We start from the raw sequence: 24339 nt of genomic DNA, 5'->3' as shown, positions 1-24339 counted from the left end.
GTCATCAACTCGGTGAAAGACGCTCTTTGGTCTGAACAAAAGATTGTCACTGTACCTCGGTACACGTGACAATAAACTGAACTGAACTGAAACTTGTTGGCCTCCCAGCAGAGCGAGATGTCCGTCGGGGAATGTTGCCGACTGGTCCGCTCCTGACAGCTGAGGGACGCACTGAAGCTCGGTGCAGCCAACGCCAAGGCTCTGTGGGGGAAGACCACAGACTAGGGTCCTTCTGCGGCTGCACCTTGGGGGGGGGCAGAGTGTGGTGGAGACGCCCCTCAAACAAGGGAAGAGCTATCACCCTGGGGGGGGCCACGTGAATAGCAAGGGAGCTTGGTATAAGGATAACTTGTGAACATTACCACATAATACTTATGAACGTATAAACTCCGAGATTGTCGAGAGGGTTCTTGCGCTGTTCCTGTTTTGCATATATATTTTGTATTATGCTCAATAAAGTTTAGTTAAGGAAAAATAAAATCCAGATACGAAGAAATAAGCTCAAAGAAATGGATTAAATCATCATGCACTTACTAACCAAAAAAACACGTTGATCTTCTCAATGGGACTCCATGAAGATAGCTGTCCTCAGACACATCTCAATGCAACCTAACAACTCCCAGCTATAGGAATGTTTATAGCAGCTGGACTACTCTGAAGTCCACAATGGGTAACACACATCTGTGAAGAGATTCTTGGCTTCGCTACCAGAAAACTCCAGGGTTTGCTTCATGGGAACGATCAGGGAATTCAATAGACAATAGACAATAGGTGCAGGAGTAAGCCATTTGGCCCTTCGAGCCAGCACCGCCATTCAATGTGATCATGGCTGATTATCCACAATCAGTACCCCGATCCTGCCTTCTCCCCATATCCCCTGACTCCGCTATCTTTAAATGCCCAATCAAGCTCTCTTGAAAGTATCCAGAGAACCGGCCTCCACCGTCCTCTGAGGCAGAGAATTCCACAGACTCACGACTCTCTATGTGAAAAAGTGTTTCCTCATCTCCGTTCTAAATGGCTTACCCCTTAATCTAAAATTGTGGCCCCTGGTTCTGGACTACCCCAACATCGGGAACATTCAGGAAGGTAGGCACAAAATGCCGGAGAAACCCAGCGGGACAGGCAACATCTCTGGAGGAAGGAATGAGCGACTTTTCGGGTCGAGAATCGAGAAATTCAGGAAACTCCACTGTATCTCAAGAAAGGCGAAAATGTTCTACCGGCACTTGATGGCCAACAGCAAAAAAAGACAATCTCCTTAAGGACAAACTCTAAGTTGAACGAGCTCAAGACAGCAAGCTTCGTGCTGGTAACCATGGCGTATATGGTTTCTTCATCACTGCCAAATGCACCAATGTCCAAATACACAGGTTCCCACCCAAACGAAGGCTGTGAACAAAGAACAACTCGCTGAGAGGTCGTTAGCAATTGCTAGCAGCAACACTTTACAGAGCTCCTCAACAAAACCTCGTCCTCGACTCGATTGTTCTTGATGCCATCCCTCAAGGAACCATCCTGTCCAGTCTTTGCGCCACCCATTACCAACGGAAAAAGCTGAAGTGGTCACAACGCAACTTCAAAACAAGGCCTTGGGAGCAGTGGGCTTCACTGGCAAAGCTGGAGGAGAGGGTTCCTGATTAGTGCGGGTGTCAGAGGTTATGGGAAGAAGGTAAGTGAATGGATTTAGGAGGGAGAGATAGATCCACCATGATTGAATGGTGGAGTAAACACGATGGGCTGAATGGCCTTAATTCTACTCCTATCCCTTATGAACTTGAGTCACAAAATCACCACCTCGACTCTTGGGACTTGCACTGTTCAGCCCCTGCCATCTTTGACGTATTGTGTAGGAAGGAAGTGCAGATTCTGGTTTGAACCGATGATAGACACAAAGTGCTGGAGTAACTCAGCGGGTCAGGCAGCATCTCTGGAGAATTGAAATAGGTGACGTTTCGGCTCTGATGCCATCCAGACTCGAGGGACTTGGTGTCAGCACTCATCTCTGCCACTGGATCCTCGACCCCCTGACCAACAGACCCCAATCAGTGAGGATAGGGGACAAATTATCCTCCATGATAATCCTCAACAAGGATGCGTTCTCAGCCCCCTTCGTTACTCCTTGTACACCCACCACTGTGCAGCCATGTACAAATGTAATTCCGTTTTCAACTTCGCCGACGACACCACCATTGCGGGCCAGATATCAAGTAACGATGAGACGGAGTACAGGAAGGAGATGGAGAACCTCGTGTCCTGGTGTCGAGACAACAACCTTTCTCTCAATGTCAGCAAAACAAGGGAGATAGTGATGGACATCAATGTACATACTCCAGTCTGCATTGACGGAGCCGAAGTAGAGATGGTTGAAAATGTCAAATGACGGTGTCAATATCACCATCAACTTCTCCTGGACCACCCACATTGAAGCAACGACCAAGAAGGCACAACAACGCCTCGGCTTCCTTAGAAGGCTTCACAAGTTCGGCATTTCCCCTACAACTCTCACCAACTTCTACAGATGCACCACAGAAAACATTTTATCGGGATGCAGCACAGCTTGTTTCTGGAACCGCTCCATCCAAGACCGTGAGAAATTGCAACGAATTGTGGACGCAGCCCAGACCATCACACAAACCAACCTCCATTCCACTGACTCCATTTACACCTCCCGCTGCCTCGGCAAGGCCAGCAGCGTAATCAGGGACGAGTCGCACCCTGGCCACTCCCTCTTCTCTCCTCTCCCACCGGGCAAAAGGTTTAGAAGTGTGAAAACGCACAACGGATTCAGGGAAAGTTTTTTCCCAGCTGTTATCAGACAACTAAATTATCCAACCACAACAAGAGAGCAGTGCTGAACCACTATCTACCTCTTGGTGACCCTCGGACTATCCTTGACCGGACATTTACTAGCTTTACCCTACAATAAACATTATTCCTTTATCATGTATCTATACACTGTAAATGGCTCGTTTGTAAACATGTATTGTCTTTCCGCTGACTGGATAGCACGCAACAAAAGCTTTTCACTGTACCTCAGTACACGTGACAGTAAACTGAATATACTAAACTAAAAATATCCATTGACTTGGCCTCCACAGCCGCCTGTGGCAATGAATTCCACCTGAAGTCCACGCATCAGAGCACACAGGATTAAAACAAGGGTAAATGGTGAAACAAGCAGACTGCCTACTGCCCAACTAATCGGGCATCTACAGGTCCACTTACTGCTGCCAAGTCGACATGTCCAACATCATACTCATCTGCACCTGTAAACCCCAAGAATGGAATCAAACTCAATCCCAAAGGAGGTCAGAAGATGGTGGAAGAGGAAGAAATAATGAAATTAAGACTAATTATCGATTTATTGGGGCATTACTATGGTAAACTTATGGAGATTGGTGATTTAGTTTAGTTTGGGGATACAGCACGGAAACAGGCACTTCGGCCCATCGAGTCTGCGCTGACAAGTGACCACCTCACGTCAACACTATCCTACACACACGAGGGACAATTTACAATTTTACCAAAGCCAACAAGCCTACAAACCTGCACATCTATGGAGTGCGGGAGGAAACCGGAGATCCCAGAGAAAACTCACGAGGAGAACGTACAAACTCCATACAGACAGCAGCCGTGGTCCAGGTCTCTGGCGCTATGACGCCGCAACTCTACCACTGCGACACCGTGCCACCCTCTTTGTTGCTCATGTACAATCACCAGACACAACATCACATGTCCACTGTATTCAGTTTCTGATACATACATGGATGGTAATGCCATGCAGTTCTTTCACTGTTAACCATATAACAATTACAGCACGGAAACAGGCCACCTCGGCCCTACAAGTCCGTGCCGAACAATTATTTTCCCCTAGTCCCATCTACCTGCACTCAGACCATAACCTTGGATTCCTTTCCAAACCATATACCTATCCAATTTATTTTTAAATGATAAAATTGAACCTGCCTCCACCACTTCCACTGGAAGCTCATTCCACACAGCTACCACTCTCTGAGCAAAGAAGTTCCCCCTCATGTTACCCCTAAACTTCTGTACCTTAATTCAGAAGTCATGCCCTCTTGTTTGAATCTTCCCTACTCTCAATGGGAAAAGCTTGTCCACGCAACTCTGTCTATCCCTCTCATCATTTTAAAGACCTCTATCAAGTCCCCCCTTAACCTTCTGCGCTCCAGAGAATAAAGACTTAACATTCAACCTTTCTCTGTAACTTAGTTGCTGAAACCCAGGCAACATTCTAGTAAATCTCCTCTGTACTCTCTCTATTTTGTTGACATCCTTCCTATAACTGTTCTGGAAGATTGAGCTCAACTGAATGGAATACAAGTTTCCCCACTCTCTCAGCTTTTACACTCCACATTGTTCATAAGTTCATACTTTCAAGGAGCAGAATTATGGCCATTCGGCCCAATAAATCATTCAATCATGGCTGATCCATCTCTTCCTCTCAACACCATTCTCCTGCCTTCTCCCCATAATCCCTAATACCTGTACTAATCAAGAATCTATCAATCTCTGCCTTTAAAATATCCATTGACTTGGCATCCACAGCCTTATGTGGCAAAGAATTCCACAGGTTCACCACCCTCTGACTAAAGAAATCCCTACTCATCTCCTTTATGAAGATATGCCCTTTATTCTGAGGCTGTGACCTCTGGTGCTAGACTCTCCCACTAGTGGAAACATCCTCTCCACATCCACTCTATCCAAGCTTTTAACCATTCGGTATGTTTCAATGATGTTCCCTCTCATCCTTCTAAACTCCAGCGAGTACAGGCCTAGTGCCGACAAACGCTCATCATCTGTCTTCCTCAATATTCCAGAGATTGTTCAAATTCGAGAGTGTTTTGTCATATGCCTCGAGACTGAACATTGAAATGTAAAAGTTGCTCTTATTTAATACTTAATGTTTAAGAAGGAACTGCAGATGCTGGAAAATCAAAGGTAGACAAAAATGCTGGAGAAACTCAGCGGCATCTATGGATCGAAGGAAATAGGCGACGTTTTGGGTTGAAACCCTTCTTCAGACTGATGTGAGGGTGGTGGGGGGCGGGAAGAAGAAAGGAAGAGGTAGAGACAGTGGGCTGAGGAAGAGCTGGGAAGGGGAGGAGAAAGCAGGGACTACCTGAAATTGGAGAAGTCAATGTTCATACGGGGTGTAAACTGCCCATGTGAAATATGAGGTGCTGCTCCTCCAATTTACGGTGGGCCTCACTCTGGCCATGGAGGAGGCCCAGGACAGAAAGGTCAGATTTAGCATCTCCATCAGAAATGGGACAAGGATGGTTCCCATGGAGTTTGAAGTGATGCTCTTGGACATTAGGGATGCTTTAACACTATTAATGTCTGGAGATTAGGAGAATTTATTCTGCTAACTCACTGAATTGGGGAACACTTGAAAATGATTTTGGAAAATGCTTCACCTCAAGTTCTAGCATATGTTTCCGTAATCAGAGCAACTTTTGTACAACAGAATATGCCAACCTACTGGAGGGTTTCAGGCTGTAAAAGAAGGGTTTAAGCAACAGTTAGGAACAGTCTCTGGAGAACGTCTTGAATGTGGGGTGGATGAAGCCTGGCTGAGAAGGGGTTTCTGGGAGAATTACTGACTGTGCAATGAAGTTTGAGTCATAGTCATAAAACAGGCCCTTCAGCCCAACTTGTCCATGCCGACCAACATGCCCCATCTACACCAGCCCCACCTGTCTGCATTTGGCTCACATCCCTCTAAACCTGTCCTATCCATGTACCTGGCCAAATGTTTCTTAAACATGGCGATAGTACTTGTCCACTATCTCCCCCAGCAGCTCGTTCCATACACCCACCACATGTCAGCACATAATTGAACAAATTATGCCCAGAGTAGGGGAATCGAGGACCAGAGGACATAGGTTTAAGGTGAAGGGGAAAAGGTTTAATTGGAATCCGAGGGGTAACTTTTTCACACAGAGGGTGGTAGGTGTATGGAACAAGCTGCCAGAGTAGGTAGTTGATGCTGAGACTATCCCAACGTTTAAGAAACAATTAGACGGGTACATGGATAGGACAGGTTTGGAGGATTATGGACCAAGAGCAGGCAGGTGGGACTAGTGTAGCTGGGACATTGTTGGTCGGTGTGGGCGAGTTGGGCCGAAGGGTCTGTTTCCACACTGTATCACTCTATGACTTTATAATGATGCAAGGGTGAAGGATGCGTGGTGTCGTTTGGAGAGGAAGAGATTCATAAAGAGATGGGAAACCAATGGATATCATGATGGATAGAAATAGTTTATGTACATTTTACTATGCAGTAGCGTTCAATACAAGTGGAAATCAGTCAGTTTTAGAACACAAAGACCGGTCTTTCAATATTTAAAAAGACAGGTACATGGATAGGAAATTTGACCATTTTAGGTCAGAATAACTTGGTCAGCATGGACAAGTTGGGCCGAAGGGCCTGATACTGTGCTGCATGACTCTATGACTGTCTACTCTGCCCTTTTTCAAGAGAGAGTTAGATTTAGCTCTTAGGGTTAATGGAATCAAGGGATACGGGGAAAAATCAGGAATGGGGTACTGATTTTAGATGATCATCCATGATCTTTTTGAATGGCGGTGCTGGCTCAAAGGGCCGAATGGCCTACTCCTGCACCTATGTTTCTATGGTTTCTATGTTTCAGTTTCAGCTTAGTTTAGAGATACAGCGCAGAAACAGGCGTTTCGGCCCACCGACCTGCAATTCCCACACACCAACCCTATCCTAGACAGACTAGGGGCAATAGGTTAATTGCACCAAGTTAATTAATCTACAAATCTGTACATCCTTGGAGTGTGGGAGGAAACCAAAGAACTCGGAGAAAACCCACGCAGGTCACCTGGGGAACGTACAAACTCCGTACAGACAGCGCCCGTAGTCGGGATCGAACCCGGGTCTCTACCCACTGCGCCACCGTGCCACATTATCAATGGCAAGAAACGTTTAGCTGATGAGCCGCACATGGGCTTGAAGTGAAACTCAGGGAGGAACGGAATGCCACGACGTAGCGAGTGAGCTGCGATCGAGGAAGGGGGGAAGGAACTAGAGTTTTGCGTGACGGAGGTGGTAAACATGAATGGGATTAAAGTCACGGAGATGCTGGAAGTAATAATAAATGTCAATAGTTAATCAAGGAGAATGAAGAGAAGGAAATGGACTCAAAATAACAAAAATATACTATATAATTAGTAATTGGAGAGATTGAGCTTTCGCAAATTCACAATTAGGCCATTCGGCCCATTGAGTCGACTCTGCCATTCAATCACGGCTGATCTCCGCCTCCTAATCCCATTTTCCTGCCTTCTCCCCATAACCCTTGACACCCAATTCTAATCAAGAATTTGTCTATCTCTGCCTTAAAAATATCCACTGACTTGGCCTCCACAGCCCTCTGTGGCAATGAGTTCCACAGATTAACTACCCTCTGACTAAAGTTCCTCCTCACCTCCTTTCTAAAAGATCAGCCTTAAATTCTGCGGCTCTGACCTCTAGTCCTAGACTCTCCCACAGGTGGAAACATCCTCTCCACATCCACTCTATCGAAGCTTTCTCCGTAAGCAAATTGATACCAGTCGGAGAAACGTAATTGATGGGAAAACAAGGTCCAATATTGGTATATAAAAAACCAAAGGGAGAGGGAAAAAAATGATTAAAGATTGATCTGCCCTTCTGAGAACTGACAAGTGCACAATACATTTCTGCAGGGATATTGATTAGATGTTGTGAACATTCATCCTAGATCTCTGTCAGGCAAAATGTCAATGTTACTTCTTACAACGCATGGGTGATATGCTATATTGGTTGCTTTATGAGACAGGACATAGGTGGAACGCATGGACAGAGTCAAATTTATGCTAAAGCATATTTGAAATGAATTAAAAACCAATATATACACACATTTAAAATATGGCTTACTGGAGGACGAGTGCATCTTGTAATGGTTTGATTAAAGAGTACAGTAACTTACCCTTATACATCTCGCAATCAATTGGTTCGTCCATTAAGAATGGAAAGGTATTGAGCAAAATAATTGCAGCTTCCTTACTGTTATATAATGCTGCAACATGCAGCACTGTTTCTCCAACAGTACCTATAACATAAAGCAAGATTTTAAAAGGCATATGTATGTATCTATCCTGGCATACAGTGGAAATTAGTTTGTACGACCTTTGTAAAAGCAGAGATTCAAGACTCATTTTATATGACTAATCAGCACTCCATAAGCATGTACTTTATCTTACTCCTTATTCTATGTTATATTGTGAATAGTTACAGATCTGCAAGGGTCTTCAGCATTGTAAAATATGTGGGAACGCATTAATAAGAAATTTAAGTTGGACATCACGCACAATTGTTTTAGATTTTACGGTATTATAGTTTCAGGTTTAACATGGTCTTTCACCCATCAGGTTTTTTGTTGTCATCTTTTTAAAGATACAGCATGGAAACAGGCCCTTTGGCCCATCTAGTCCACACTGACCATCCGTCACCTGCTCCCACCAATTCTATTTTCAGCCACTTTCGTGCCCACCACACACACGACACACTCAAGGGCATTTCACCGACAAAAACCTGCACGTCGTTGGGATGTGGGAGGAAGCCGGAGCACCGGGAGGAAACCCAAGCAGTCACAATGAAAACATGCAAACTCCACACGGACAGCACCCAAGGTCAGGATGGAACCCAGGTCTTTGGCGCTGTGAGGCGGAGTTGCAGCGGAGTTGCACCACGGAGGGAAGCCATTCACTGACATAATAATCCAAAACTAACTCTGTTGCCCCATGCACCTCTACTGGTCTTTATGACTTTGGCTACATGCATTGCAAGCCCACAATTATAAGAGTAAAATTTGGCCATTCGGCCCTGCAAGTCTACTCCGCCATTCAATCGTGGCCGATCTCATTTTCCTGTCTTCTCCACATAACCTTTGACACTGTTCTAATCAAGAATTTGTCCATCTCTGTCTTGTAAATATCCACAGAATTGACCTCCACAGCCCTCCGTGGCAATGAGTTCCACAGATTAATTCTCAGGCTGTGACCTCTGGTCTTGAACTCTCCCACCAGTGGAAACAACCTTTCCACATCCACTCTATCTCTGCCTTTCTGTCAGGATTGATACACATGAACCTCTGTCTCTCTGTGCTCACGGTCACGGTGGCACAGCGGTAGAGTCCCTGCCTTACAGCACCGGAGACCCTGGTTCGATCCTGACCACAGGTGCTATCTGTACAGAGTTTGTACGTTCTCCCCATGACCTGCATGGGTTTTCTCCTAGATCTACGACTTCCTCCCGCACTCCAAAGACGTACAGGTTTGTAGGCTAATTAGCTTGGTAAATGTAAAAATTGTCCCAGGCGTGTGTGTGTAGGATAGTGTTAGTGTGCGGGGATCGCTGGTCGGCACGGACCCGGCGGGCCTGTTTCCACGCTGTATCTCTAAACTAAACTGTCTCCCCACACTCCTGACACATTCCATTTAGTTAATATTCCACTTTTTTTTAATTTGCCCACAACATATCACTACTCATTTATTCACATTCAGTTCCATCAGCCAATATATTGCTCGAGCTGGTCTCACTGTTTGGTAAATGCCGAGCCTTGTGTTGGCAACAAAGCCTAACATGCTTGCTCGACATCCTGCTTGAATATCTACTCACTGAGAACAGAACTAAACACAGTTTATATCATGGTCAGGTTTGTCCAAATTTTGACCCCCCCTGATCCATTTATTCCTATTCCCAAACCTGTCCCTCAACAAGCTTATTGTGCGTTCTGTTAAATGCTTTCCTACATATGACTAATCGATTGATCGATGAATTGGTTGATTGAAGTCCATGCCGACGATCGATCACCCATTCACACTAGATCTAGTTCACTTTCTCATCCACTCCCTGCACACTAGGGGCAGTTTACGGAGGCCAATTAACCTGCAACCCTGCCCGTCTTTTGGGAACCAATTTTTCCTTCTCCCTTCCCCCAACCAACTTCATCCTCAGTTTAGTTTAGTTTACAGATACAGCATGGAAACAGGCCCTTCGGCTCATGGCTGACCAACAATCACCCCGCGCATCTATCCTACACTCTTGTAGCAATTTATAGTAGCCAATTAGCCAACAAACCCGCATGTCTTTGGAATGTGGGAGGAAAGTGCCAGGCAGCGCCCGTAGTCAGGATCGAACCTGGGTTCTCTGGTGCTGTGAGGCAGCAACTCTACCCCTGTGCCACCGTGCCGCATTTATTCAGCATTTAATAGGATCACGGCTGAATCACAAACTTTCCAAATATCTGGCTGTTCCTCATATCCGCAAATCAAAAGCTATAAAGCTATACAAAAAAAATATCTGGTCAATCAGCTTCTGAAAATACATTTACACCTTTCCTCACGCATTTTCTTTATCATACATATCTGTACAAATATTTCCTGATATGAGCATATCTGCCAACTGTTCAACAAGATCCAGTTCTTAAATAGCATCATATGAATGAATTAATTAATTAATTTGCGGAATTCCCTGCCACAGTGGAGGCCAAATCACTGGATGGATTTAAGAGAGAGTTAGATAGAGCTCTAGGGGCTAGTGGAATCAAGGGATATGGGGAGAAGGCAGGCACGGGTTATTGATTGGGGATGATCAGCCATGATCACAATGAATGGCAGTGCTGGCTCAAAGGGCCGGATGGTCTCCTCCTGCACCTATTTTCTATGTTTCTATGTTTCTCTGAATGGACACAATATATATTTTGTATTTTCATCATCTTTCATTCTTCACTATCATGTTCTATTATTCCAATAATCACGTGTTGTCCTCAATATTTCCTAATTGTTCTCACACATCAGTCCCTAGACCCCAATCAAGAATTGGTATCCAAGTATTAATAGTTTTAAGGATAATAGTTTTAAGGATAATTTGCACTTTCTTCACCTTTTTTAATTCCTTATCTTAAGACAGTTAAAAATCACAAAATCATATAAACCTGACGCTTCTAACTTTCCTTTACTCCCATTTTGTGGTGTTTGATTCCCCCGAATATTGCAGCCTTCCTGTTTTCATTTCCTTCACTGGCCCCATTCGGATGAGAGTTAAGATGGCTCCACACCCTCCCTTCCTTTTTGCACTTCCTACTTCTCCGAAAAGTATTCTGGCTAGGCGCACCAGGCTTCCTGTTAGCTACAAACCTCAGGCATTTCTTCATTACAGCCAACATTATAGCTAACACTGTTCTCCAATTTGTTTTTAAATTGTTAACACTGTCAAGTGCATACCACTCAATCCATATAAAACGATACTAGATGGTGCTATGATCCTATAGTCTTACGGTTTTACCAATTAATTTGCTGATATTCTGTGCCTTTTCGAAACATACAACACAGAAACAGGCCCTTCAGCCCAACGCCAGATATTTGGCCCATATCCTTCTAAACCTATCCCACCCATACTCCTCTACACTAAGTGTGGCACAGTGGCGGAGTAGTAGAGTTGCTGCCTGACAGCGCCAGAGGCCCGGGTTCGATCCCGTGACCTGCGTGGGTTTTCCCGAGATCTTCGGGTTTCCTCCCACACTCCAAAGACCTGCAGGTGGGTAGGTTAATTGGCTTGGTAACATTGTAAATTGTCCCTAGTGTGTATAGGATAGTGTTAGTGTGTGATGTGGTGGGTGTGGACTCGGTGGGCCGAAGGGGCTGTTTCCGCGCTGTATCTCTAAACCAAACTATTGCCCAGAACATACAGCTCAAGCATTAAAACCCTAGTCCCATTTCTATAGCCCTTGACCCTCCCATCAATCTAGCTCACTGTTCCCTTTCACCTGCACCGTTAATGTATTGCTCCTCTTCATCTCAACATTCCTCATTATTTATTCCCACAAGTTTAACACCACGCGGGCACAGGGAGAACGTACAAACTTCCGTAGTCAGGATCGAACCTGGGTCTCGAGCGCTGTGAGGCAGTAGCTCTACCGCTGCGCTACCCTGTACCCATGGGATCTGTTCACTTGTTGCCACACTGCATGGTTACAGCTGCCTTGAAGCAAGTTGGTGTCCACCCAGTAACTTGCCCTTCACATTGGATTTGCTGATATCACTCTCAATATATTATCAGAATTATAATATATCGACAACTTTTGAAAATCTGATTCATTGTATCATCTACTTTTACCCAGTTTGCTCACATTTACCATCACACACAAAAAAAAAATCTATAATGCTCATAACTCATAAGAGCAGAATTAGGCCATTCGGCCCATCGAGTCTACTCTGCCATTCAATCATGGCTGATCTATCTTTTCCTCTCAACCCCATTCTCCTGCCTTCTCCCCATGACTCTTGACACCCGTACTAATCAAGAATCCGTGGCAATGAATTCCACAGATTCACCACCCTCTGGCTAAAGAAATTCCTCCTCATCTCCTTTGATGTTGATTCTTGAAAGGTTCCCTTTTGTAATCCATGGAGACTACAGGTACACACTTCTATCTTTACGCTTCAGTTGTGTGCGTCTGGTCTTTCCTTCTGCTCGGATTTCATTTCTAACTTCCTGTCGATAGGATAAAATTAACAAGGGCTGTGGGCAAACAATGGTGGAAAAATCACATTGCGTGATGTTTTGTGCCAGTTTACTGAGGCAGGAAGTCGTGGGCACGAGGCATCATACATAATGTCAGGGTCAGGGAGTTATACAGCCTGGAAACAGGCCCTTCAGCCCCACCATCAAAGTCTACCTGTGCTAGTCCCATTTGCCTGCATTTGGCCCAAATCCTTTCCTATCTGTCCAAATGTCTTTTAAAATGTTATTAATGTACCTGCTTCAACTACTTCCTCTGGCAGCCTGTCCCATATACGTATCACCATTTGGGTGATAAAGCTTCCCCTCAAGTCCATATTAAATCTTTCCCCCTCTCACCTTAAATCGATGCCCTCTAGTTTTAGACTCCACAATGCTGAGGAAAACATACTGTGGTCATTCACCCTATCTACCCTCTTGCTTATATACTATCCAAAGGTCATCCCTGGCTTTGGGTTCCAGGATAAAAAGCCCCAGCCTATTCAGTCTCTACTTTTACCCCAACCCCGTGAATCTTTTCACCCTTCCCAGCTTAATGGTATCCTGTCTATAGTAGGCAAGCACACAATACTCCTAGTGTAGTCTCACCAACAGCTTGTCAAAGTTATAATACTGCATCTCCACCCTGAAACTGCCCTCTGAATGATGAAAGCAAATATGCCATATACCTTCTTGTACACTTTCGACTTGACTTCAGACTTTAGAGATACAGCGTGGGAATAGGCCATTTGCCGACCAGCAGCCACCCTGTACACTAGCATCATCCTACACACTAGGGGCAATTTTACAATACACAGATGCCAATTAACCTACAAACCTTTTTGGAGTGTGGGAGGAAACCGGAGCACCCAGAGATAACCCACGTGGTCACGGGGAGAACGTACAAACTCCATACGGACAGCACCCGTAGTCAGGATCGAACCCGGGTCTCTGGTGCTGTGAGGCAGCAACTCTACCGCTGAGCGACCTTTCTTTTTGCCCTTTCTTTTTCTAGCCACAGTAGACTTTCAGGCAACTTTGCAACTCCTTAGGTCTCTCTGCTCTACAATGCTGTCCAAGGCCCCCTTCCATTCACAGTGCAGGTCTTGCCCTGGTCTGACTTACCAAACAAAATACAAGTGTAGGCCTTACCTGAATAACCTTGTGCAAGGATAACATTCCCTGGGTCAAGGAGCCATGGGCATTAGGCTTGCAGTTGGTGGGCAAAGGATTGGAAAGGAAATGGGGACGTTCACCCTCAGGGGTGCCAGGCATGCGATGGTTGAAGCAGGGATTGAGGTTATGGGCTGGGCATGCAAGTGGGGCCTTGGGCTGGAGGTTCATAAGACACTGTAGCAGAATTAGACCACTCGGCCCATCAAGTCTACTAGGTCCTTCGTTCATGCCCTCTCAATCCCATTCTCCTGCCTTCTCCCCACAACTCTTGACACCCTTAGTAATCAAGGATGGGGCGGGAGATTGCAACCTTCACGTGGTCCGCCCTGTTTCAACGAATGCAATCAACCTGGCGTGCACAATCAAACAAGATCAAATAGAACAAGTTGTCCTACAACTTGAGGCTGTGCTCGCCATCCGCAAGAAGATGATCAAGGATCTGTCAATCTCCACCTTCAAAATACCCAAATGTCTTGGCCTTCACAGCCGTCTGTGGCAATGAGTTCCACGGATTCACCATCCTCTGACTGAAGGCGTTCCTCCTCTTCTCCATTCTAAATGAACAGGGATGAGTGAAGACTGGCTTTATGGAAGTGACTTAAAAACGGGCAGAGCAGTGACGTTAATGTCCATGCCTACGGGAGGCCCACATCTATTTGGTCACAACTTCATTTCTTCCTAACCTAGGAGTTGCGGACAACTAAATCACAGAGATGCAACGACACAAACAAATGGGATTCCATCACTGCCCACTCCCATGAATCTTAAGATAAACTATAGGTGCAGGAGTGGACCATTCAGCCCTTCGAGCCAGCACCGCCATTCACCGTGATCATGGCTGATCATCCACATTCAGTTCCTGCTTTGTCCCCATATCCCCTGACTCCGCTATCTTTAAGAGCTCTCTCTAATTCTCTTTTGAAAGCATCCAGAAAATTGGACTTTGCTGCCTTCTGAGGCAGAAGATGTGCAAAAGAATCAAGAAAATAGATTTGGAATATTTGTTTCCTCAAGACGGGCGATATCATTTTATTTCCATGATCATCCGTGTGAAAGGAAGTGGCGCGTATAAAAGGCATCCAAAAATACAGGCTCATCACTTGAGTCCCAGGATAATTAATTATATTTGTCTTTAAACATAGAAACGTATAGAAACTTACAAAATTCTTTAGGGGCTGGACAGGCTAGATGCAGGAAGATTACTCCCGATGTTGGGGAAGTCCAGAACTAGGTGTCACAGTTTAAGGATAAGAGGGAAGTCTTTTAGGACCGAGATGAGAAAATCATTTTTTACACAGAGAGTGGTGAATCTGTGGAATTCTCTGCCACAGAAGGTAGTGGTGGCCAGTTCATTGGCTATATTTAAGAGGGAGTTAGATGGGGCCCTTGTGGCTAAAGGGATCAGGGGGTATGGAGAGAAGGCAGGGTTGGGATACTGAGTTGGATGATCAGCCATGATCATATTGAATGGTGGTGCTGGCTCGAAGGCTTCTCCTAGTTTCTATGTTTCTATGTTTCATAGTCTCTTCACTATCTATGTGGAGGTAAGATTTGATCTAGCCTTTCTTGCATCAGCAAAATGTACCCACAAAGCTGACCAGAAACAGCAATTTTAACTATCACTGTTATTGTTTAAGCAGATCACATTAACAGTGTTTCTGTTATGAGGATTTATAGAATCTTGTCTCTCTTTTTAGACTTTAGACACAGCGCGGAAACAGGCCCTTTGGCCCTCGCCGACCAGCGATCACCCCGTCCACTAACACAATCCTACACACTAGGGATGATTTGACCAGAGCCAATTAACCTACAAACCTGTGCATCTTTGGGGTGGGGGAGGAAACCAGAAAACAACCGCTGAAAACCCACGCAGGTCACGGGGCGAACGTACAAACTCCGTACAGGCAACACCCGTAGCCGGGATCAAACCCGGGTCTCTGGAGCTGTGAAGCCCCTGTCCCACTTAGGAGACCTAAGCAGCAACCTCTGGTGACCTTGCCCATCACCAAGGTTTCCATGAGGTCACCGGAGGTTTTGGTCACTCTCCCTAATGGTCGAATGTGGTTTCCGCGTGGTCGAGGCTTCATCTAGGTTGCTGCTATTTTTTCATAATGATTCAAACCGGCCTCGACTAAAAATAGGTTGCCGTTTTAAAAATCGATAATTTTTTAGTCGCAGGTCTAGTTGAAGCCAGTTTTCTTCATAGTCGAGGAAGGTTTTCAACACATGCGTGGGAGGTGGTAGGAGGTTGCAGGTCACCTCGACCTTGATTTTTTTTTGGGTGGTGGGCATGGTCACCAGAAGTTGCTGTTTAGGTCTCCTAAGTGTGACAGGGGTTTATAAGGCAGCAACTCCACCTATGCTCCACTGTGCCGCCCCTTTTCCGGGGTTACGCCCGTGCCCGGGTGGTGTTAGAGAGGGACTACGCGCAGTCCGTGGGCGCCCTGGGGGATTTCCGGGACCGCTGGGCACCGCAGGGGGGTTGAATGCATCCTTGGCAAGGATTGTAAGATAGTCGTATAATAATTTATCATTTGTCGTGTATTATGGTGGTGGTCTCTGTTTTGTTTTTTATTGTACTGTATATATTATTTTAACATTTGAATAAATATTTTTGATTATAAAAATAACTGCCGCCCCTGGGCTCTAATATTAACACAGTAAATTTAGAAAGCATATTACCGAGACTACCTATATTTTAAACCTGATTGATATAAATCCATGTGTAATTAGCAAGTACACAAGCCACTCCATTGTAAGTACTGACCTCCCCACCATCAAAGGGATCTAGCGGCTAGTGAGACCACACCTGGAGTATTGTGTGCAGTTTTGGTCCCCTAATTTGAGGAAGGAAATTCTTGCTATTGATGGAGTGCAGCATAGGTTTACAAGGTTAATTCCCGGGATGGCGGGGTTGTCATATGCTGAGAGAATAGAGCAGCTGGGCTTTTACACTCTGGAGTTTAGAAGGATGAGAGGATATCTCATTGAAACATAAGATTGTTAAGGGCTTGGACACGCTAGAGGCAGGAAACATGTTCCCGATGTTGGGGAAGTCTAGAAACAGGGGCCACAGTTTAAGAATAAGGAGTAAGCCATTTAGAACGGAGACGAGGAAACACTTTTTCTCAAAGAGAGTGGTGAGTCTGTGGAATTCTCTACCTCAGAGGGTTGTGGAGGCCGGTTCTCTGGATACTTTCAAGAGAGAGTTAGACAGGGCTCTTAAAGATAATGGAGTCAGGGGATATGGGGAGAAGGCAGGAACGGGGTACTGATTGGGGATGATCAGCCATGATCACATTGATTGGTGGTGCTGGCTCGAAGGGCCGAATGGCCTACTCCTGCACCTATTGTCTATTGTCTACTGTCTATTGTCTAATATCAAAGACCCACACCACCCTGGCCACACTCTCAAACCATCGGGAAGAAGGTACAGGGGTCCAAAAACCGTGAGAACCTGGTTCAAGAATAGCTTCCTATTAGGAACCATCATGCTCTTCAACACTGGCCTCAACTATAATCTATGGACTGTCTTTAGTTGCGCTAAAGAGTTCCGGATTTTTATTTGCACTAATGTCAGGTTTGTTGATTTATTGAATTACTGTTGATTACATATTATTATCTATATGTATTTAGTGTTTACAGGCCTGTATGATGCTGCTGCAGTTGCGAGTTTCATTTGGTATTGTTGGTACGTAAAAAATATAAGGGAGGGGGGGGGGTTAGGTGACAGTGATGCAGCGGGTGGTGCAGCTGCCTCACTGTGCCAGAGGTCCTGGTTCGTTCCTGTCTGTGTGGAGTTTGCACGCTCTCCCTGTGACCGCGTGGGTTTCGTCCAGGTTCTCTGAGTATCCTCCGTTTTCCCAAAGACGTGCAGGTTTGTCGGTTAGTTGGCTCCCGTAAATTGCCCCCTAGTGTGTACGGAGTTGAAATAGCATGAACAGGTGATCGATGGTCAGTGTGGATTCGATGGGCTGAAGGGCCTGTTTCCATGCTGTGTCTCCCCAAATTAAAGCACTCCTGACTTTCTTTTGATACATGGCTATTATGCAGCATTTGCAGGATTTGAAACTCTTCAAATGGACATAGTAGTCAGTTTCGGCAAGTGAAATGGATCATATGTGCTCTTGATACATTTTACCTGCCTAAATTCACTACTATGTCAATTTAAAGAGTTTCAAATCCTGCAATTGCTGCATAAAGCTGAAACAGGCCCTTCTACTCAACTAGCCCACCCAGGCCAACATGGGACTACCCCACTAGTCCCACCTGCCTGCACTTGGTCTATATACCTCTTAACTTTTCATATCCATGTACCTGTTCAATTGTCTCTTAAAGGGCCTGTCCCACTTACTGTGGACCTTTACGGGCGACTGCCGGCACTTGTCATAGGTCGCCGAAATTTTCAACATGTTGAAAATTCAGCGGCGACCAGAAAGACGTTACGACTCTTTGGAGACCTCTCACGCCAGGGGTCGCCTGTATTGTTGTGAGATACGTAAAGGTCGCGTAAGTGGGACAGGCTCTTAAATGTTGTTATAGTACCTGCCTCAACTACCTCCTCCAGCAGCTCGTTCCATACACCCACCACCCTTTGTGTAAAAATTGTTACCCTTCAAGCTCCTATTAAATCTTTCACCCCCCACCCCCACCTTAAACCTTGATAGCTTTAGCGGTTCCATTTGACTATTTTGAGTCTTTTGGTATCCCCGTATTAAATGATCAAATCTTCATTGTTTCAGATGATAACATTCTTTCTTCTGGCAATTAAAATCTGCACTTCAGCCTCAGTCTATTTTGTTGTATCATCTTTTTGTGTATCGTACGTGAACTTTTCACTTGAATTTTGTTTATCCTTTATTCCTTCAGCGGTTGGCCAGGCGGGGGGGGCAACTATTAGGGCGGTAGAGCTGCTGCCTCACAGCGCCAGAGTCCTCGGGTTCGATCCTGACTACGGGTGCTGTCGTACGGAGTTTGTGCGTTCTCCCTGTGGCTTGCGTGGGTTTTCTCTGGGGGCTCGGGTTTTCCCCCACACTCCAAAGACGTGCAAGTCTGTAGGTTAATTGACTTTGGTAGAAATAGTAAATTGTCCCTGGCGTGTCGGATAGCGCTAGTGTACTGGGATCACTGGTCAGCGCGGACTCGGTGGGCTGAAGAGTCTGTCTCCAAGTTGTAAGCTAAAATGAAGGGCTGATGCTGCCTGGAAGAAATGGTCTCAGATGGACATGCCTCAGTCATTTGCAGAACATAATTTCCCAATGAGCTATATATTCTGCATTCTTAATCTCAGTGATTTTTTAATACAGTTTACATTGATTGAAAATGGAAATAAGAGCACTCCTTAAATGCGTCTTCATTCACGGGCAGGTATTGATGTCAAATGTTCTGCAATATCCCATGGATGATAGGAATTAGCCGTGAGGTTTGTATGCAGTTGCAGAAACTTATTAAACTCAATATTTGTAGAACCAACAGTTGGACAGGTACGTGGATAGGACAGGTTTGGAAGGCTATGGTCCAAGCGCAGGCAAGTAGGACTAGGGTAGCTGGGACATTGTTGACCAGTGTGGGCAGAAGGGCCTGTTTCCACACTGTATCACTCTATGATTCTATGACCCTCATCTGTTCACATGACAAGACATCTATAATTATTGCGGCAATCCTCTCTCGGGGTAAGGGCATTGGTTAATTTTTATGTTGCAAAAAACATTTTTCCAAGTGAGACATATGGGAATGCTATTAGTGAGCTTTAGACTTAGATACAGCGTGGAAAACGGAACTTCGGCCCACAACTCCCCGCTGACCAGCGGTCACCCTGTACCCTAGCACTGCCCTACACACTGGTGACATTTTGCAATTTACCGAGACCCATTAACCTACAAAGCTCCATGTGTTTGGTGTGAGGGAAGAAAACCGGAGCACTCGGAGAAAACCTGTGCACGGCGCCAGAGACCCAGGTTCGATCCTGACTACGGTTTCAGTCTGTATGGAGTTTGTAAGTTCTCTCTGCGACTGCGTGGGTTTTCTCCAGGTGCTCTGGTTTTGTCCTGGATCAGGCAATATTTCCTGAGTTAGTGCAAACAACCGGTGTAATTAATGCCATTAATCGGCTGACGGAACAAAGTTGGATAAAAGTTAAAATGAGATAAGCTACTCTAAATCACAACTGGCTGATAAAAATGGCCTGAACATTTACAGAAAATCAACCAGAGAAGACAAGGGTATTAGTCCAAAGATTCATTTGGTTTTCTAAATTATAACTTGGCTTAGTATCAAGTTGATTAATATAATTTAGGTCTATTTGGCAGTTTTAAAATCTATGTCACAACTGGAAGTTTATTTTAATTAAGCAATCAATCCATTCATGAAGCAAGCAGGTCCGTTCGTTAAAGTTCATTAAGCAATCAAGCCGTCCTTTAAGCCGTTTGTTAAGCAGTTCGTTAATAAGTTGGTTAAGCAATCAAGCCATTCATTAAATAGTTTGTTAAGCATGCAGCTCGTTAATCAATCAATACATTTTGCAATCAATAAGTGAATTATGCAATCAATGTTGATTATGCAATCAATGTTGATTATGCAATCATTAGGTTAATTATGCAATCATTAAATTCATTATGCAATCGATAAGTTAATTATGTAATCAATAAGCTAATTATGCGATCAATAAGTTAATTATGTGATCAATAAGTTAATTATGCCATTAATAAGTTAATTATGCAAACAATAAGTTAATTATGCGATCAATAAGTTAATTATGCCATTAATGTTAATTATGCAATTGATTCATTAATTATGCAACCAACAAGTTAATTATGTAATATCATATCCAATGTTTGACCCCATCTATTGGTCAATTTGTACAGATGTTTGCATTTCTGTCCAACACATCCCAGACGACAAGAGTGAACAAAGAAGGGTTTGATATCGACAGGTTTTGTTAAAATGCTGAACACAAGGCTGAACATGCTTGCAGTTGGAGAAAGATTACACTCGGAGATTACTAGCTGTGATAGCCCAGAACATACACCACCATTCGCTACATTTCTCTTGCTGCTTTCCTACTAGAATGACACAGAAACTAGAGACATTTCTACAATTATCGTAACAGATTATAAATTAAGTCCCTGTACAAACTTCTGTAAAGTAAATGATGACATTTAGTAAACTAAGTCCAAAGCATATCCGGTTTAAAATCATAAGATTTATGACTGGACTATTTGTTTAATTATAGAGGCTTCTATTCTCTGGTGTCCCGCCTTCTATCCCTTATCCACAGCCCCTATTTCACACTTACACACTGATACACACGCACGCACAAGCACACACATGCACCAACATTATACCTTGTCCCTTGGAGATTGATTAATTGATTAAACGATACAACATGGAAACAGGCCCTTCGGCCCACCACGCTGATCATCGATCATCCATTCATACTACGTCCATGCTATCCTAATTTCACATCCACGGCCCGCACACCAGGGGCAATTTATAGAGGGCCAATTAACCTGCAAACCCGCACGTCTTTGGGACGTGGGCAGAAGCCGGAGCACCCGGAGGAAACCCACACGGTCACAGGGAGAACGTGCAAACTCCACACGCAGCCAGCACCCGAGGACAGGATTGAACCCGGGTCGCTGGCGCTGTGAGGCAGCAGCTCTACCTGCTGCGCCACCGTGCAGCCCTCAATGTGGTCTACTGTAATTCATGGCATTACGAGTATTTCATTGGTATTTTATAATTTTACACCGACTTTAGCATTCCTATTCCAATGCAATCTTCAAAGGAGTTCAGATACAAATCGGAGTGTGTGTTTATCTTGTGCGAGGGAAATGGAACCAGTGATATGAATTTGCCTTATTCATCCATAGTAGCTGTGATGTACAATGTTACTCAACAAGCTGGTGTATATTTAAATATTTTACAAATTTCAGTCCATTGAACAATTTACCAGTAAGGCACAATGCAAAATATTTCCCAGTTCTGAGACATGCAAATTTTTTGCGATATATATATGTATATGTATATATATATATATATATATCAATATATTTCTACCTGCTGCTACAGTTAACTCACCTCTTTCAAAAGGGTCTACATGTTTCTCCTCTAGTAAATTCTTCAAAGATTCAACATCATTTTGTCTCGCCGCCTTGAATAAAGGGCTTTCTATTCTGCAAAGTGAAATCATTTCTTTTGTAATCCATCAGTTAAAAGCTTAAATCGAATTTTAACGTCAAGTTAAAAACATGAATAAAATATACAACAAGGCCGACATCCATCAGTCGGTCAATAACTTGTGACTAATTCTGGATGGAGGGGGCAAAATTAGTTTCACCATTGTTCAGAACCCAAGACTGTATGGAATGAGAAAAAAAAAACTTCTGCCCACCAACCCTTGTTGAAAATAACCCTTCCTGTCAAATATTTTACCAATTCGTAATAATTTTCTCCCGCAGAAAGATTCAATAACCTTTCCGCACTTGTATTTCAAGAATCGGATGGAAGAACATTAAATAATCCCCACTGTTACATCCTCTAATGACCATTGTGACTGGTTGTCATCTTTGTTCTGATGTTTCCACGACTCCGCAAACACATTTAGCCTGACCGTAGACAGTCTTTTAGTTTTCTTAGTTTAGTTTAGAGATGCAGCGCGGAAACAGGCCCTTCGGCCCACCGAGTCCGTGCCGACCAGCGATCCCCGCACACTAACACTATCCTATACACACACATACACGCACACACAAGGGACAATTTTACATTTATACCAAGCCAATGATCCTACAAACCTGTACGTCTGTGGGAGAAAACCGAAGATCTTGGAGAAAACTCACGAGGGTCACGGAGAGAACGTACAAGCTCCGTACAGACAGCACCCGTAGTCGGGATCGAACCCAGCACTGTACCCGCTGGCCTTTTTCTCGCATCCTGCTCCTCCAACTTTAAAGCTTTTAGATTAGCTCTTATGACCAACTCGTCCAATGTTCTTATAATCCTAGATATCAGCAAACCTTCACCTTGATAACACTGTGTGTGTGTGTTGAAAGATGATCTTCTTTGTCTTCGTCATCTCCGTTGAGTAGATCCAACACTAATGTCGGTGGAAGCATTGGATTTAATAAATAATGAGGAGTGGGATGGATCATTGAAATTGTGTGTACCTGTACAGTGTGGATGGCTCGATTGTTAACATGCATTGTCTTCCCACTGATACTGGGTCACTGGTGCTGTAAGGCAGTAGCTCTACTGTTGCGCCACCATGCTGCTCTTTTCTCAACATACTTTCTACACCAGACCCACCAGCAGGCCCGGCACGCCCATCTTGGATTGGAGTCTTTTGCCACGGACTGGGAACCCACCCGGAAGGCCCGAAGTGCCCCCTCCCCCCCTCCCCCCGGAGAGGAATGGCCAGTTAGCAGACCGGCTGCGGGAAGGAGCGCGCAGCCTCGATGGGGGAGTGGGCCGCTGGAGGCCCTGCTGCAGCCTGGGGCTCGGCTGGACCTGGCGCCACTCCAAGTGGCCGAGCACGTGGACCGCACACGGCCTGCAGCGGTGGGGCAGGCTGACCCTGCAGTGTCACCATGGCAACGGGCCTTCATGGTCAGGTCAAGATCCCTGCACTTACAACAACTGGGACTTGAAAATGGGGCCAAACTGGCGACTCTGTGCACTGCTGCTATACACATGTACTGTATCTGAGATGCTTATGTATACAAGTGAACTCTATACAAAAATGAATGCTTATGTACTGAACTCTATACATAAAATGAATTTCACTGCACCTCAGTCCATGTGACAATAAAATGCATTTGCTGGTTTACAAAAATAATATGTATATAATTTGTCTTTGTGTGTCTTATTAATTACCTATTTGATTAAAATAATCTTCTTTCATTTCCAATTTGTGCCTGATTTAAATTTGTTCATAATAGTTTTGAACTGGATACAATCTAATATTCCTAACTTGACACTAATCCAAATGACATTTTGTTCTTGTTTCAAGATACAGCACGGAATCCGGCCCTTCAATCCAGCGACTCCACATTGACCATCGATCAACCTCTATTCACATTAGTTATCCCACTTTCACACTAGGGACAATTTTACAGAGGGCCAATTAGCCTACAAAACCCACACATGCACACCTTTGGGATAAGTTAGCGAACCGGAGCACCCGGAGGAAACCCATGTGGACACAGGATGAACGTTCAAACTCCACACAGACAGCACCCAAGGTCGGAATCAAACTCTGGTCCCTGGCGCTGTGAGGCAGTGACTCTACCAGCCGTGCCACTGTGTATTGTTCACGAAAGTTCCTGGTAAGACTCCCGTTTACATTTTTTTTCATTTAGTTGATTCCGAACAGTTTTTCGGGGAACTACAAACTTTCTGAACATTCTTCTTCATTTACCTTTACCAATCAATTCCTATTGCTTAGTGTGTTCCCACCAAGTTAGATAGTTCCCCTAAAATTCAAGATTCTTGACGCGGTATTAATAGGAATCAGAATTTTACCAATTATCTTTTCAGAACTCATATTTAGTCTGGCTATTTCAACCAACCATGTAAATAACTCTGGAGAA

At 44.6% G+C, this 24339-nt stretch overlaps 1 protein-coding gene across 4 annotated transcripts in view; it reads right to left on the bottom strand.

Annotated features, from left to right (window-relative positions):
• Positions 1-24339, bottom strand: part of LOC129703673 (transient receptor potential cation channel subfamily V member 6-like) — an 83299-nt gene that overhangs the window by 36381 nt on the left and 22579 nt on the right. For 2 of the 4 annotated variants that reach the window (XM_055646317.1, XM_055646318.1), the window contains exons 2-3: positions 21833-21927; positions 8004-8126 (exon numbers count right to left, since the gene is read on the bottom strand). In XM_055646317.1, the coding sequence (XP_055502292.1) occupies positions 8004-8126; positions 21833-21927 (218 nt within the window). The remainder of the gene's footprint in view (positions 1-8003; positions 8127-21832; positions 21928-24339) is intronic. The other 2 variants (XM_055646320.1, XM_055646321.1) reach the window with 1 other exon arrangement.

This window comes from Leucoraja erinacea, chromosome 14 (assembly GCF_028641065.1).
Source record: "Leucoraja erinacea ecotype New England chromosome 14, Leri_hhj_1, whole genome shotgun sequence".
Classification (NCBI taxonomy): Eukaryota; Metazoa; Chordata; class Chondrichthyes; order Rajiformes; family Rajidae; genus Leucoraja; species Leucoraja erinaceus.
The sequence above is the reverse complement of the archived record's forward strand: the minus strand, read 5'-3'. Positions and strand labels throughout refer to the sequence as shown.